The sequence below is a fragment of the Oncorhynchus nerka genome, linkage group LG5 (assembly GCF_034236695.1).
Source record: "Oncorhynchus nerka isolate Pitt River linkage group LG5, Oner_Uvic_2.0, whole genome shotgun sequence".
Taxonomy (NCBI): Eukaryota; Metazoa; Chordata; class Actinopteri; order Salmoniformes; family Salmonidae; genus Oncorhynchus; species Oncorhynchus nerka.
Genome location: NC_088400.1, coordinates 56,159,990 through 56,177,465, shown reverse-complemented (window position 1 = coordinate 56,177,465; position 17,476 = coordinate 56,159,990). Strand labels below are relative to the sequence as shown.

Genomic DNA, 17,476 nt, shown 5'->3' with positions numbered 1-17,476 from the left:
GAGACATCCTCTTGGAAAAGCAAGAGAAAGCTCATATTGTAAAATAGCTCCCTGGATGCAATTTCCATGGCTTTCACAAGGTCTATGGTCTATACAAGGTCTATACAAGGCAGTCTATGTTCGACGTTTCAGGCTTGTAACTTCAAAAACGAATAAGACATAACAGTTTTTGTATGATGACACACTTGGAAATCCGTGTCTTTGCGCTCCATGATGAAGTTGCTCACCTGCTAAAATCGGTTTCCTATTGAACATACTTCTTTCTGAAAAAAATATTATAGTTTGATTACATTTTAGGGTATCTGAAGAGTAAATAGAAACATATTTTGACTTGTTGAAACACAGTTTAGGGATAGATTTATGGATTCCTTTCTCTGCAAGTTGAACGAGTGGATTACTTCAATCGATTGCGCCAACTAAACATACTTTTTGGGATATAAAGAAGGATTTTATCTAACAAAACGACGCAACATGTTATAGCTTGGATGCTTTGGATGACAAATCAGTGGAAGATTTTCAAAAAAGTAAGTGAATATTTCATCTTTATATGTGAATGTATGAAACCTGTGCCGGTGGAAAAATATTTTTATGTGGGGCGCCGTCCTCAAACAATCGAATGGCATGTTTTCACTGTAATAGCTACTGTAAATCAGACAGTGCAGTTAGATTAACAAAAAGTTTAGCTTTCAGCCTATATAAGACACTTATATGTACCTAAATGTTTAAAATCCATACTAACTATTAGAATATATTTGAATTACGCGCCCTCCAGTTTCACTGGAAGTTGTCCTGCTAGAGGGACACCGATCCTTAATTAGCGGGCCCTGACGGTGGCACTGTATTATCCTTAAAACGGGCAAAGAAGGTGTTTAGTTTGTCTGGAAGCGTCAAAGCGTCACGGTACCCGTGACGTGGCTGGTTTTCTTTTTGTAGTCCGTGATTTCCTGTAGACCTTGGCATATACGTCTCATGTCTGAGCCGTTGAATTGCGTCTCCACTTTGTCCCTTTACCGGCATTTTGCTTGTTTGAATGCCTTGCAGAGGGAATAACTACACTGTTTATATTCAGACATTTTCCCAGACCTCTTTCCATGGTTAAATGAGGTGGTTCACACTTTCAGTTTTGTGCGAATGATGCCATCCATCCACAGTTTCTGGTTAGGGTAGGTTTTAATAGTCACCGTGGGTACAACATCTCCAATGCTCTTCCTTCTAAATTCACTCACTGAATCAGCGTATATATTGATGTTGTACTCTGAGGCTGACCTTAACATATCCCAGTCAATGTGATCAAAACAATCTTGAAGCATGGATTCTGATTGGTCAGACCAGCGTTGAATGGTTCTAGTCACTGGTACATCCTGTTGTACACCTGTTGTATTCGGCACATGTGACACATGACATTTGATTTGATTTAGTAGTGTTATGACCTCATGGCCTTAGAGACACTGTGCGATTTATGAATACAGGGATTAAAAGGGTTGTAATATTTTCTGTACTGTCATGTGCAGGTAGTGTTAGACCCCTTATCTACAGGGGTCTGATTGGGGTCTTATGCTGTTTGAGGTGGGCGTGTTGTTAAATTTAGATGACGTGATTAGCCATTGCTAGATCTTCAACTGGACCGTTAGCCTGCTGTGGTGTGAGAATACCTGGTTGATAATAGACTTAATTATCAGATAAACACTACAGATTGACTCACTGACAGACCCATCAGAGTAATAACGATGATCGTTAAGATTAAGACAGCTGAGACAGGAGTAGCATCCTGTAACATTGAGTAGCCACTTTGCTGGTCTCAGACTGCAGTTGCATCCCACCCGCCTTCAAGAAAAAACCACATGATTTGACATGTGAAAACGTCTTTTTTGGAACACTTTGCATCCCACTGGGCACACACTGGTTGAATCAGTGTTGTTTCCGTGTCATTTTAACCCACGTGGAATAGACGTTAAGTTGACATCTGTGCCCAGTGGGATGTGATCACATGTTTTCACGTGTAGTTTTTAAATGTAGTTTCACAGTGTCGCTTTACATGTTGTCACGTTATCACAATAACTTCACATAAGATCACGTGATCACATGAAAACATGTGTTTTTGGAACACTTCACGTGTTCATGTGAAATTCATGTGGTCTTTCCAGAAGGGTCTATCCTCTATATAGTGCACTACATTTGACCAAAGCCCTATAGGCCCTGGTGACAAGTAGTTAACTATACAGGGTATCGGATGCCATTTGGATTGCATCCTAGTACCAATTAAAATATTATCTCATTTAAAAAAAGCAACAAATATTGCTATGATAACTGTTTGTTTTGACACTATGTTGGTCTGGTGTCTCTGAGGCGCTAGATCGCTAGCTGGTTGGTATATAATGAGGCCTAAGGCTTAACACAACACACACACACACACACACACACACTGAACAGGCCTGTAATCTCACAGTTAACGGTATCTCAAGCTGTACAAACAAAGGCAAGTGGCATGTCAGTTTAACGCAGCAAAGCATAAACTCCCACATCTGTCCTGTACAGAATGTCCATACACACACCCACACACGTGCACATACACATGCATGCACTCGTGCACACACTCACTTTACGACCATCAGACAGACACCCAGCACATCTGTCAGAACAGATGAAAGAAGAATCGAGTCTTAGTTTGTTGGTTTCCCTTGTAAAAGTCAAAGGGAAAACAGAGCATGCAGAGTTATCCAAGGTTTGTAGTGATGCACGTCTTTGAAGGCTGAATCGCGAATGGCACCCCATTCCATATAGTGCACTACTTTTGACCAGAGCCCTCTTCCTCTTTCCTAAATAGGCACCTATTCCTATTAGAGGTCGACCGATTATGATTTTTCAACGCCGATACCGATACCGATTATTGGAGGGCCAAAAGAAGCCGTTACCGATTAATCGGCCATTTTTTAAAAATGTATTTTATTTATTTGTAATAATGACAATTACAACAATATTGAATGAACACTTCTTTTTTAACTTAATTTAATACATAAATAAAATCAATTTAGACTCAAATAAATAATGAAACATGTTCAATTTGGTTTAATAATCCAAAAACAAAGTGTTGGAGAATAAAGTAAAAGTGCAATATGTGCCATGTAAAAAAAGCTAACGTTTAAGTTCCTTGCTCAGAACATGAGAGCATATGAAAGCTGGTGGTCTCTTTTAACATGAGTCTTCAATATTCCCAGGTAAGAAGTTTTAGGTTGTAGTTATTATATGAATTATAGGACCATTTCTCTCTATACCATTTGTATTTCATATACCTTTGACTATTGGATGTTCTTATAGGCACTTATTGCCAGTGTAACAGTATAGCTTCCGTCCCTCTCCTCACCCCTACCTGGGCTCGAACCAGGAACACATCGACAACAGCCACCCTCGAAGCATCGTTAGACATCGCTCTGCAAGTTGAACAACTCCTTCAAGGTCTCAGAGCGAGTGACGTCCCCGATTGAAATTATATTATCGCGCCCCTCGCTAACTAGCTAGCCATTTCACATCGGTTACACCAGCCTAATCTCGGGAGATGATAGGCTTGAAGTAATAAACAGCTCAATGCTTGAAGCACAGCGAAGAGCTGCTGGCAAATGCACAAAAGTGCTGTTTGGATGAATGCTTACGAGCATGCTGCTGCCTACCACCGCTCAGTCAGACTGCTCTATCAAATATCAAATCCTAGACTTAATTCTAACATAATAACACACAGAAATACGAGTCTTAGGTCATTAATATGGTCAAATTCGGAAACTATCATTTCGAAAACAAAACGTTTATTCTTTCAGTGAAATACAGAACCGTTACGTATTTTATCTAACGGGTGGCTTCCATAAGTCTAAATATTCCTGTTACATTGCACAACCTTCAATGTTCAATGTCATAATTACGTAAAAATTCTGGCAAAATAGTTCGCAACGAGTCAGGTGGCCCAAACTGTTGCATATACCCTGACTCTGTGTGCAATGAACGCAAGAGAAGCGACACTAGTTTAATATTGCCTGCTAACCTGGATTTCTTTTAACTAAATATGCAGGTTTGAAAAAACATACTTCTGTGTATTGTGCATATTGATTTTAAGAAAGACACTGATGCTTATGGTTAGGTACAGTCGTGCAACGATTTTGCTTTTTTCGCAAATGCGCTTTTGTTAAATCATCCCCAGTTTGGCGAAGTTGGCTGTCTTTGTTAGGCAGAAATAGTCTTCACACAGTTCTCAATGAGCCAGCCGGCCCAAACTGCTGCATATACCCTGCCTCTGTTGCGGAGAAGTGAAGTGACACAATTTCCCTAGTTAAAAGAAATTCATGTTAGCAGGCAATATTAACTAATTATGCAGGTTTAAAAATATATACTTGTGTATTGATTTTAAGAAAGGCGTTGATATTTGTGGTTAGGTACACATTGGTGCAACGACAGTGCTTTTTTCAAGAATGCGCTTGTTAAATCACCCGTTTGGCGAAGTAGGCTATAATTCAATGATAAATTAACAGGCACCGCATCGATTATATGCAACGCAGGACAAGCTAGATAAACTAGTAATATCATCAACCATGTGTAGTTAACTAGGGATTTATGTCAAGATTTATTGTTTTTTATAAGATACGTTTAATGCTAGCTAGCACCTTACCTTGGCTCCTTGCTGCACTCGCATAACAGGTAGTCAGCCTGCCACGCAGTCTCCTCGTGGAGTGCAATGTAATCGGCCATGATCGGTGTCCAAAAATACAGATTACCGATTGTTATGAAAACGTGAAATCAGCCCTAATTAATCGGCCATTCCGATTAATCGGTCGACCTCTAGTCCTTATAGTGTACTAACTTTTGACCAGAGCCCTCTGTGGCACAATTGTGCTGCCTCATGACCTAGCCTGGAGATATTGTCCCCTCTCAGCCTGCCTGGTCTTGCCTGCCTCTCCATGCATATGACTGGCTGTCTGAATCACACACTCACAACAGACAGACTGGAAGCTAATAGCTCAGGCTCCAGTGCTGTGAACCCAACTGGCATTGGCAGGCTACTTATGCTCAGTGAAGGGCCTGCGTCCAAAATGGCTCCCCATTCCCTTTTAGTGGACATTCCCTATGGGTCCTGGTAAAAGTAGTGCACTATATAGGGAATAGGGTGCCATTTGGGAAGGACCCAAAGAGCACGGCTCTCTCTTACACAAGCCACTCACACAAGAAAAAGCACTAGGGCAAGGTAAACCTACTATAATACTGTATTGAGCTGTCATTCATGCCCTGTCAATGTATTTGTTCTCTTTCTTCAATGTACTGTAGCTTTTCTCCCTCCTGTGTTTCTATGCAAAGGAGAATTGGATTCATAATGAAATACAATAATTCAAGTTATCTGCTGCACTATCCCATTGGTGGAAGTGAGTCTCAAACGGCACCCTATTCCCTATAGAACTCATTACCTTTGACCAGAGCCTCATGAACAGAGCCCGGTACCGTATATAGGGAACAGGGGGGCATTTTGGATGTACTGTAGCAAAGGTGTGGGCCACAGCCATACACTCCTATAACCAACAAAGATCTGATAAATCACAGCCCGCCATTGAATTGTAGAGAGGCCATTATCTCTGGGAGCACACATGAAGGTAACAAGCAGTAGATTTATTGTAATTTCTGCTTTCTATTTCTGTTCCAGTGTTGAATACTAAAACAGAACTAATGTAGGACGGTGTTCATAATTAAAGATGGAGGGAGAAAGAGATGAGGCCTGGCATGCATTCTGCATAGTACACTACTTTTGACCAGAGCCCTATGGGCCCTGGCCAAAAGTAGTGCACTACATAGGGGAAAAGCGTGCCATTTGGGACGCGGCCCTGCTGTGGTATTGTCTTCTCACCCAGAAGAGCCCTCAAGAGGCTCCATATTCACTCTGATTAATTCACAATAAAACAGGATCACCTCGCGGGTCTCCGCAGTAGTACCCAGTCTGCAGCCACTGCAGAGGCAGATAGAGCCAGCTCCAGCAACAGCTCCAGGAACTAGCACGCACGCACGCACGCACACACACACAAACACACACAGAGACACTGCAGCTTTTTGTCTGCACAGACAAACATAGCATCCAAAATTAAAGTAGCTCTGGCATTAAAATACAATCCTAAATGTGCCACTTTTCACAAGCCAACCCCTGCTAGACAAAATGGCATTCACCACCCACACTGCACAATCAAAAAGGATACAAAATAACAGAACTTGTGCAGGTTATCAATATGTCACACCCTGATCTGTTTCACCTGTCCTTGTCTCCACCCCCCTCCAGGTTTCACCCATCTTCCCCACTTATCCCCTGGGTATTTATACCTGTGTTTTCTATCTGTCTGTGCCAGTTTGTCTTGTTTGCCAAGGCAACCAACATTTTTCTCTCAGCTCCTGGTTTTCCCAGTCTCTCTTTTTCTCATCCTCCTGGTTTTGACCCTTGCCTGTCCTGACTCTGAGCCCGCCTGCCTGACCACTCTGCCTGCCCCTGACCTCGAGCATGCTTGCCGCCCTGTGCCGTTTTGGACTCTGCCCTGGCTATGAGCGCTTGCCTGTCCCCGACCTGCCTTTTGTCTATCCCTTGGATTATAATAAATACCAGAGCTCAAACCATCTGCCTCCTGTGTCTGCATCTGGGTCTCGCCTTGTGTCGTGATACAAGACTTAACCATATATGGCGTAGTCTTTTGCACTTAAATCAGACGACACAATGGAGGGCCTTTTCTTAATCCGTCAGTCCATTTCAAGAGGACAACTATAAAACTATAAATCCTCTTTCCTGATCCCTGGGCTGGCAGGATGTCTCCACGTTACACGGGATTTGAAAAGGCCAACACTGTCTGTAAGGATGACGGGCAGCCGGGCAGTATGGAGGAGAAGGAGATGAACAGAACAGGGAGAGAGAGATGTCTTCCATGAAGCACTGACTGACTCCTCAAGAGGAGACAGAGTCTGTGTCCCAAATGGTGCACTACGTTTGCCATGTAGTAGGGAATAGGGCCCATGGCCAAAAGTAGTGCACTGTGTAGGGAATAGGGTGCCATTTGGGATGCAGATCAAAAAAAAAGAATATGGAGAGAGACGTCGTCTTGACTCCTGAAGAAGAGCTGTTGAGTTTTTCCTTCAGGCCAATTACATTAAGCTAAGAACTGTAGCTTTAGGTCAGTTGATTTTCAATACATCAACATTCATGTTCTGCACTCATACATTTTAATGCCAGCAAACGTATCGTAATATACTGATACTGAAACTGCCTTCATTCTGTAATTGACATCTATGAATTCAGGTTAGAAGGCATAATGTATCCGAATGAAAGATACCTGAGGCTAGTTATATCACCTGAAGGTCTAATACTACCAATACACAGACCAAGGAGTTCAGATGCCTCCGCTAAACCAATGGATAGACAGCAGCACTGTCTGTCCACAAGAATCCTAACCCTTGGTCCATCCACTCCACTTCTACGTCGCTTTCCTATCACATTATTGCTAATGCCACACTACAACAGAATTGACTGGATATAATGGATAAACTTGGACATCCTACGTATTTGAGTCCAATTGCCTACATGTAAATGAAAAAGAAAGTACACAGGGATTTCAGTTCATGTCAGTGATTTATAATAACTTTTCTTCAAAAGTCTCTGGAGATTGTGGAATAGTATGTCAGAGTAACGACCCAGGCTGTGCATCCGGACTGAGATTGTCAGATTATCTATCCCCTCCTGTGGTATTTCATCTAGCAAGAGCTCAGACTAAATGTAGCATAGAGAGGTGTAGAGTTCGGTATGAATACATTAGAGAATTCTCTTCACATTGACCTTCATAGACCAGAAAGAGTCTGTCTCTCCAGAAGAGACGGCGACAGCCCAGCAACAGTTCATGTTCGACCTTCAACATCTGTGTTCCAGTTGCGCTAAGTTAACCAACTCTTCGTTTTATTTTATCTTGCTGTAGGTGTCTGATAGTGGGGCCTGAAGGGGGTAAGTGCATTACATCAGTGGTGTAAGTGTCAGGACTACTCCGAGTCAGGAGTGCTCACTCTGCACTGCACCTTATCAACAGGAGAGAAGGCTAACTGCTACAGAATAGAATAGACAGGAGTGGGACATCCTACGCCCTCAGACAGTAGGGAGGTCTAAATATCTATTTTCTCTCTCTATTAGACCACATTCATTTCAAGCCTTCAGTCAAAAAAAAAAGCATTTTGCCCTTTGGTCAAAGTATCGCACTTTGATCAAAAGTGCACCAACGTTTCTGGTTCAAGAAGTTATCCCAGCCAATTTAGAGCTGCTTCAGAACAAATGGACCTGCAAAGTGAAATGCCAAAGCAAACACAGAGGCAAACAGAGGATAACCAGATATTTGTGTTAATCAAGGTGTGACATACCATCCTCAGTTGGCACGTATATGTTTAGGTACAGGCAGTCCTCGTTCTGGTCCTGCATATAGGTTACCACTGTATCCAAGTTCGCTGTGAACCACACTGGCAGCATGTCGTTGAGTAACTTTTCCTCCAGGTACTGTGGACACACAGGGGCGAACTGGGTAGCATTCCTGATCCCAGGCCAGGACATGGGAGGCTCGGGGGGCTGGAAGCGTCTCTCCCCTGTAGGGGCCAAAGCATACGGGATCCCCAAGTACTGCTCCACGGGCCCTAGGATCTCATTGGGCAGCGTCGTCTTTAACCCCCGCAGCTTCCCGTAATTCGTGGTGACAACAGGGTGGACTGGGGTCTGAGCCACGACCGGCAGACAAACAGACTCTAACAGGAAGCCAATCCATAAGAGAAGATAGACCTTGGATAGGTAGACCATCCCCATTCCATGGGCCATATTGGCTCCTCCAGAGCTCCATGGAGAGGTACTGATTCCCACTGGCCTGCTTCCTCTCAACATGCTCCTGCTGCGGTCAGCCAAGCAGATTGTGGTCCTGGAAATTCTGGAACTCCTCTCCCACCCCCCCACAGCACCCAGACCAATAACCTGCTCCTCAGGCTGTGATTGACAACTGACAGACAGAGCTCCAGCCAATCAGAGCAGCTTTGTGCAACTCGGTGCCCCCCATCCTAAGAGAGTGGGTCTACTTATAGATTGTTGGTCGGGAGCAGAGCCTGTATTTGTCTCCAGATGTCTTTGCTCGTCGACCCAATTCCAGCTTGGTTGGTTACCCTGCAGGGAAGACAGAATGGGACATGTCAATTAATCCTCGACACATCAAAGGTACAGTATGATTTCCAAATCCCTTCCAATAGATGTCCACTTGTTGAGCATATAGCAAATATATCACTGCAAGTCCCCTCTGTGTATAATCAAAATGTGCAAGAGATGCAAAGGCATGAAATTGTATCTTTCTAACAAATCAATAGCCTGGAAAAGACAACAACATAAAAGTGTGGTTTCGAGTGGAATCAACAACAGAGATACTATATTGTCAAACTGCTTTATTTCGTTGTGTGACGTCATCGTTATGGTCAGGATAATGTTGCACATAGCAGCAGTTTCAATAAAAGAAAACTCCAAGGCTGCATCCCGATGATTCTCAACCCATTTCCCAAAGTGTGCACTTGCACACTTGCCATTATGGAGTTAACAATGGTGGAAACTCTCTAGCCAATGATTACAGCAATCCAATGCTTGCAAATTCACGACAGGAAGTCTGCAAGTACACACTTCTGGAAAAGGGGGGAGAAAAGGGATTTGACAACACACACAACAAAAATATTTTCAGTTTACTATAGAATACTACAGTACTTACTATAGAATTCTGTAGTTAACTGAAGGATACTGTAGATTACCTTACTACACACTGTAGTATCCCTTGATCATGTGTACTATAGTACTTAGTACTGTTGGATACTACAGTATTATCCACAGAAAAAAAACTATGGTAAATACTACAGAAATGTCTGCAAAAACACTACAGTCCACAAAAACACTATAAAAAACTATAGTAAATATGACAGTATTTAATTGGCATATACCCTACCCATTCCCCTCTCCCATATCCCCAAAATGTGCATACAGTGTTTAGCATTTCTCCAGTAGGTTTCCTCTAGGAAAAAGCCCCCGACTACTATGTAAAATATAATAAAACAAAAACACTATACTAAATACTACAGTAATGTCCCCAAACACACTCGAGTAAATATTACAGTATACCGCACTATAGTCCAAAAAAACACTATAGTAATTACTATAGTACATACTACTCTTTTTTTACTACAGTATTTATACTATAGTAAACTGTAAATACATACAGTAAAGTCCTCAAACACTACAGTGAATACTATTGTATTCCTACCATAGTATATACACTATAGTATTTGTTTTTCATATGAGAAGGTGCCTAATCACTACATAGTGTAGGAAACATTTCCTCGTGGTTATCCATATAAATCTAGAGCACCCCATTCACAAAATTAGCCAACCTAGGTCCTCCTACACTTCAATATAACCTATCAGTATTCTGTTAGTAGTATCATAGCCAAGCAAGGGGGGGAATATACTCCAGTCTACTGAGTAGATTATTTCTCTTAGGGTACTTTAGTCCACCAAGGAGCTTATGTGTGAAGCCTCATGAATAGGAGAGCTGGACGGTTAAGAAGCCTCTCACAGACATTTGTGTCAGAAGCAGATGGCTTATGCATGCAGCAGGTAATTTCATTTCGGAGGAGGAAGAAGAGACTCTCCTCTCTCGCCTCATTCCTCTACATGCCCTCGGATGGGGTTGAGACTGAGACGATGGTGGTCTGCTAGTCAAATCAGGGACGTCGATGAATTACTTTCCCACTCTCGTAACACAGCATGACAATGGTACTCACACTGCCAGGGGGGATTACATCCGATTCCTAACTGCCATTGTTGACTTTATATATTCTGTTTGACATCAAAAATGGAATAATTCAATAAATAAGTAAAAGTTTCATGTGAGAAACAGAACCAGAATCTTAACAAAGACAGGATAAAAAATGTGATCCAAGAATATGGTCCAGTTTAATGTTGATTGAGGAAATAATAAGATGGAATGGACTATGTTCATATATTTCAGCAGTTCCTGTATAAATGGAATACATTCCAGTCTGCCTCCTTACCAGTAACACACAAGAAAGAGAGAGTGAGGAGAAAAGGAGAGAGATGGAATATGAAGAGATTGGAGAGATGGGGCATACTATTCGCACTCTCGGTAAGATTACAAGAGATAATTATTTTGAATTTCAATAAAGCCTGAATCCATCATTTGCATTTTAATTATTCCAAAACATGTGGTTCAGGGAGATGTATCTCCTCACTGAAGTAGGTAGCCGGTAGAAAATCTTGTAACACTCTTCGGGTGCCAATGTCCTTGAACGGACCAAAAAATAACATCAATAGGCGACGTCCAAAATGGTACCCTATTCCGTATATAGTGCACTACTTTTGACCAGGGCACATTGGGAATAGGGTGCCATTTCAGACACGGGCCCAAAACAAAACTCAACATGAACTTTACTTGACCTTCTCATGACGCACATACAGGACATCTTTCACTGGCCTCTTAAAGATGGTGATAAGCACTGCACAATAGAAAGGAAGCCAGACTTCCTCCCTGACTAAAACGAGATAGAGGGCCAACAGAGACCCCTTGACAACCAATAAAGGAATGATATTTATCAGAGGTGACAGTACTGAACACAAAGGTATTGTCAACCGCTGAGCCCACACTGGAAAAGAGTGTGTGTGTGTATGTGCATGCGTGTGCGTCATTTGTAATGATAGTTTAGTTGACAATTCATGTTGAACTTGGTCAGAGCAGACACTTGTTTTTATTTAAACAGGAACGATTCGATAAGGATAGATCATGACGTTGTGATACTGTAATAACCTTGCTCTGTGTAACCATGCCATCGGACATGGGTCAAATGTGTGTTCCAGTAACGTCCAAATATACATGGATACATGGAACAAAGTTGTTGAACTATTGAACTTTACTTCGGTAGGGTAACACTGTGTAGGTCCTGTGTGGCTCAGTTGGTAGAGCATGGCACTTGCCAGAGTTGTCGGTTTGATTCCCACTGTGGCCACCCATACAAAAATGTATGCAGGCACAATAGTCACTTTGGAGAAAAATGTTAGCTAAAGGATGTATAATTGTATATTATAATAATACAGTTGTTTTATGCAGTCTTGCAGTGAATGACTATGCCTAACATTGGATTCCAAATTGAAATGCTGCACAGAATATGTGGATAGGCAGGCCTACGTTCTATTTTGACACTTTATAACCAGGATGTCACCCATAGGCCTGTCACCCATAGGCCTGTCACCCATAGGCCTATTCCTGATGAGAATTGCACTAGTGAGGTAAAACGTCTCCCAAATGTGAATGAAATGTCTTATTTTCCGATGGGGAGGCCTGCCTGACTGACTGACTCAAATAGGCCTATAATGACTAACTGGGAGAGCTACCAACTGGGAGAGCTACCAACTGGGAGAGCTACCAACTGGGAGAGCTGTGATAACAGTGTGTCACTCCAAATATGTCAAGTGTATTTGAAATAGGCCTAATGTTCAAATAATGTCAAAAGTAGGACTATTTGGTCAAACTTTCCATAAAGAACATACCTATGATTCTTTATAACGTATTTTGTGCATAAATACACTTATAATGTGTTATGACAATTTAGACCAATTATTTACAATAAGTATTTGGGTTGAGACCGGATGCCTCTCCAAAGCTTTCAGTCAACCATCACATCTAATCAAAATGCATGCATGCAATACTGTAGTACTAGGGAACAGGTGTAACCTATTGAATGTATTGGTTGTGATTGCCTTGATATTGACGTAATATTTGAATTTTGACATTTCGTTCATTACAAATAATACTGTTCAACCCTGGTACATTCATAACCATGTCTATAATGTTATTCTCAGTGTCAATTCGAATAGCGCACGCCGATTTGTAATCTGGCAGAAGGCAAGGGGTTGGTGGAATAGACTTGAAGACAGCTTGACGAATCCTTCATAGGAGAGTGACAGCCTTCTCTCATGCTTTCCCACCTACGTACTGTAGGTTACTGCCTACATAGACATGAGAATATGATATCTAGCTTTCCCAAAGATTAAACATCTTTAAATGGCTCACTAGAATGGAACCGAGATACAATTTTATAAAAGGGTTTCCAGTGTGCAAGGTAGCAGAACATAGCAGGATTCTTTAAGGCGAATGTTCAAAACAGTAGCAAGCGCATTTTACCTAATTTTTCTCATCCCCAAATATCCACCAGATATCCACAGTACCATCTTGTGGTTCTCCGCTGAACTCGCTCTGGTGATGTGGTGCCAGATTCAGCCTGGATGGGAATCTGCAGTCTACAATGCACCTCGCACCTTTTGATAGGTAAACGGAGGAGTTCCAATTATGCTGAATGGTGGGTCAAACACACATTCACTGCAAGACGCTCCTCTTCCATTCTAAAAGTCTGCTATTGTATGGAATCTAGATGACAGACAGACAGACAGACAGACAGACAGACAGACAGACAGACAGACAGACAGACAGACAGGCAGGCAGGCAGGCAGACAAGCAGACAGACAGTGGACCTGGCCCCTCAACACTGATGGTGAGTGTATGGTTACAGTTGCACTCATAGCAGCCTATTTTCATAAATGGCATTAATTATGGCATCTCCATAACAGTGCTGCCAAGAGCCGCTTTGTCGTCTGCAGGGATTAAATAGCACTGGACATCATGGGTGCTGCTCTCTGTTCAAACAGAGATAGCCCTTTCCTAGGGCTTGTGTGAAATATTGTGGCCACAGGCGATTAGGGTTATGAATGGCATGTCCCTTAGGCTATAATGCGTTTTTGCGCGTTTGTCTCCATAACCAATTTGTCATTATCGAATCCAACGCATGTTGCTGTGGCTCTACATAACAAGCGAATAAACCCCAATTTGATCATTCTGGCTTTGAGCAAAGAAACCCCTCAACACGTCTATAAAGTGCGTAGAACATGGATCAATCGTCTTTGCAATGCCAGGCGATTTTGTTCAACACATGGCTTGTTTTCATAATTACATTGAATGATGATCATACACATTTCTGAAAAACTGGTTGCGCGCCACGCACTTTAAGCAAATGACAGAATGAATTCCCGGTGGTAGCAAGCTCTTCTCAAAATGTCTGCAGCGCGAGTCCGGACAAGCCATATAACTGGAAAGCCGCCAGAAAACATCCAGAAAACAAACACATTATAGGTGGTCTAAATTAAACTAAACTGTGTAAAAGAGAAAATGGGTTTACTGACTATTTGTAGGCTAATAACAATACTTACCTTTGCGGTATTCCCAATGTATTTATTTAGCTCGTAGTCCTGACTTCAAGGGATGTGATAATAAAATATACACCACCACACAGGAAAAAATAAATCTCAACAGTGTGCGCTCCTCTGAAAATCCCAACGTGATAGTGCGGTCCAGATAAAAACAGTCAAACTCCGCTTCAGGTTCTATGCAGAAAAGAAAAATGTAGCTTTCCGTTTGTTAATGACACACATAGCCTATACGGTAATTTCAGTGAGTCATTGTAGTAGCACGGTCAATTGTGCAGAATCTAATTGCCGTAATAGAGAGAAAGCGCGGAGAGATCGGACAGCAATGACGAGAGATTAAGGATAGATAGACCAGGGTTGTTCAGTCGCGCCCCCTCTCTCTCTCTCTCTCTCTCTCTCGCGCACTCTCTCTCACTTTCTCCCTCTCTCTAGCTCCAGTTGCTATTGGACTACACTAAATGAAATGTACAAAGCCTGCAGCCAATGGATTGCCGCATTCTCTCCATCACTGTTAACCAGCTGCCAGTATGGACCAGTTTTGGCATCCGTGAGGAAAATGACAGGAGGGTAGCAGGTGTAGTAGGGCATACTGTAGTTTTGTTTTGCTGATCATATTCACCCAGGCTGGCTGTTATACCCATGTAGGTACCTGTAATGAAACGTGTATCAAAAATATATTAACCAACTATTCAGCTTTACAATGAGCCAATTCATTACACCTGATATGCAACATGAATTCAGCTTAAGCAAAGTTTCGAAAAAGTAGCCAAGCATTAACATATCTTATTTGAACTGTTAGTGTTTTCATATATATTTCATTAAGGTTAAATGGAGGTAATCTGCCCTTAAACTGGCTGAGACACCGTGCCCTATAGCTATCAATAACTGAATAATAACACAACGTGAAAAGTCATTTGGGATTTTCAACAAGCAGAGAGAAGCCAACAGAGCCAAAACGCAAGAAACAATTATATGGAAACCCACATTTACATTTTAGTTATTTAGCAGACGCTCTTACACAGAACGATTTAAAAGAGCAATTGGGGTTAAGTGCCCTGTTCGAGGGCGCATCGGCAGATTTTTTTTATCTGTTTGTCTCTGGGATTCGAACCAGCAACCTTTCAGTTACTGGCCCAACGCTATACATATTTTATCCTGCATTGCAGAGAAAACATGTCACAGTTAAGTACAGTATGGATTATCACACACATGCAGAAAGACAGACCACATAAGACATGATCAAAGGGACCAGGAGATCTCCCTCTGAGTTTTGTTTCCAGCATAGATGAATGCGGTCGCCTCGGGCAGACTAACGTAAATACGGACAGCCAAGCTTGCTTTGCCAACATGTTGGTGCTAGCAAGCAAGCTAAGTAGTGCTAGGTATCAATAGCCAATCCAGTAGGGGCAGGAAACTATAGTGAGCTTCGATTGGTCAATAGCAACGCGATGTCACGGAGTATTTGTATAAAGTTCAGCTTTCCCCAACTTTGGTCCCACGCGGTTCTCTCTTCCGTGCCCATTCCGTGCCCATCGCCCAGCTTTATTGAGACGGCAATAAGGAAATAAGGAAACCCTCAATTCCCTCAGTCCCACTGAGCTAGCTAGCGCACCGAACCTATGTCTAATCATTTGACATTTCTGTCTATTTAAGGCAGAGATTAGCCTACAAAGTAGCCTAGATGTCAATCAATTTTGTGTAAATCAGTCTCTAATTCACCAAGGCATGTAGCCTGTGCTGAAGGAGTTTGTGAAAGGTAAATACTTCCTGTGCTTCTCTTCAGGGATCCTCTGACTGCACTTTACGGTCGCTGCCCAACGTCCTTTGGAGCTGAACATTAGATCGCGGGATCCAAATTGTGCCGCTGTCCGTGGTGCTGAAATAACCTCTCACTACTGTTTGCTTGTATGTTCAGGCCTACACATCTGAACTTTCTAAACAAGCAAACGTCACTATAGTAGGCTAATGAATTGCCTTCAAGTCATGTTTACCATTTCCCCCTATTGTTGGGTTGCCAAATTCCTCATAATCACTACAACACCTCACCACAACATGGGTGTCCCAGTCAGAGGGCAGTGTGGACAGAATCACGTACTTTGTGTCCCAAATGGCACACTATTCTCTACATAGTGCACTATTTTTGTTAGGGAATTTGGCAATGAAGTCCTTTATCTACTTCCTCAGAGTCAGATAAACTTGTGGATATCATTTTAATGTCACTGTGTGCAGTTTGAAGGAAGTTGCCAACTAGCATTAGCGCAATTACTCCAAGTCTATGGAAACAGCTAGCCTTAAAGGGGTAGTTCTACCGCTCTAATTTCCTTCATACTGGACACAAAGTTCATCTGACTCTGGAGAAGTTGATAAAGGGCTTCATTGCCAATATCCCTAACTATCCCTTTACACACACACACACACGCACACACACACACACACACACACACACACACACACACACACACACACACACACACACACACCTGTACAATCTACGTAAGGTAAGTGTCAAGCAGAACCATCCAACATTCTAGTCAGAAATATAAACATGATCATTCTCATCACATGTTAACAATGACATAATTTTGTTAAGAATGACATAATTTTGTTAACAATGACATCATTTAAAAAAATGTTGTTAATACAAAATCCGATGTGTTCTGATAATCATTTTTAGCTAATTACCTGCTGGAAACTGAAAGTTTGCCTAGTCTGTAGATGACAACCATTCTCTCTCTTCACTCTTTGAATGCACTGTTCTTATCTCAACAAAAATGTTCCCCTTCCTGCAGAATCTATGGGAGGAGCTACAGGAGGACGGGCTCATTGTAATGACTGGAATGGAAAGGTACCAAACACATCAAACAAATGGAAACAGTGTGTTTGACTCCATAGAGTTCATTCCAGCCATTACAATGAGCCCGTCCTATAGCTCCTCCCACCAGCCTCTGGTGTATACTGCATCTACCACCATACATAGATTCACTCATACAATATTTGGGATGTTTGAGTTTCTAAAAAAGAAATGCAGCATTGCCAACGGCATTGTGCATAAATTATAACAACTTTTTCCTTTTTCCTTTTGTTCCTATTTCGGAGGAGTGATTTACATAAAACATAGACCCCAATTCTATCTCCACAATAATGTTTGAA

The 17,476-nt window shown here is 42.0% G+C and overlaps 1 protein-coding gene across 1 annotated transcript in view; it reads right to left on the bottom strand.

Annotated features, from left to right (window-relative positions):
• Positions 1-14,654, bottom strand: part of LOC115129683 (neuroligin-4, X-linked-like) — a 74,908-nt gene extending 60,254 nt beyond the window's left edge. The window contains exons 1-2 of the mRNA XM_029660303.2: positions 14,330-14,654; positions 8,404-9,184 (exon numbers count right to left, since the gene is read on the bottom strand). Coding sequence (XP_029516163.1) covers positions 8,404-8,911 — 508 coding nt within the window. The 5' untranslated portion in view covers positions 8,912-9,184; positions 14,330-14,654. The remainder of the gene's footprint in view (positions 1-8,403; positions 9,185-14,329) is intronic.
• Between the last annotated feature and the right edge of the window lie 2,822 nt (positions 14,655-17,476).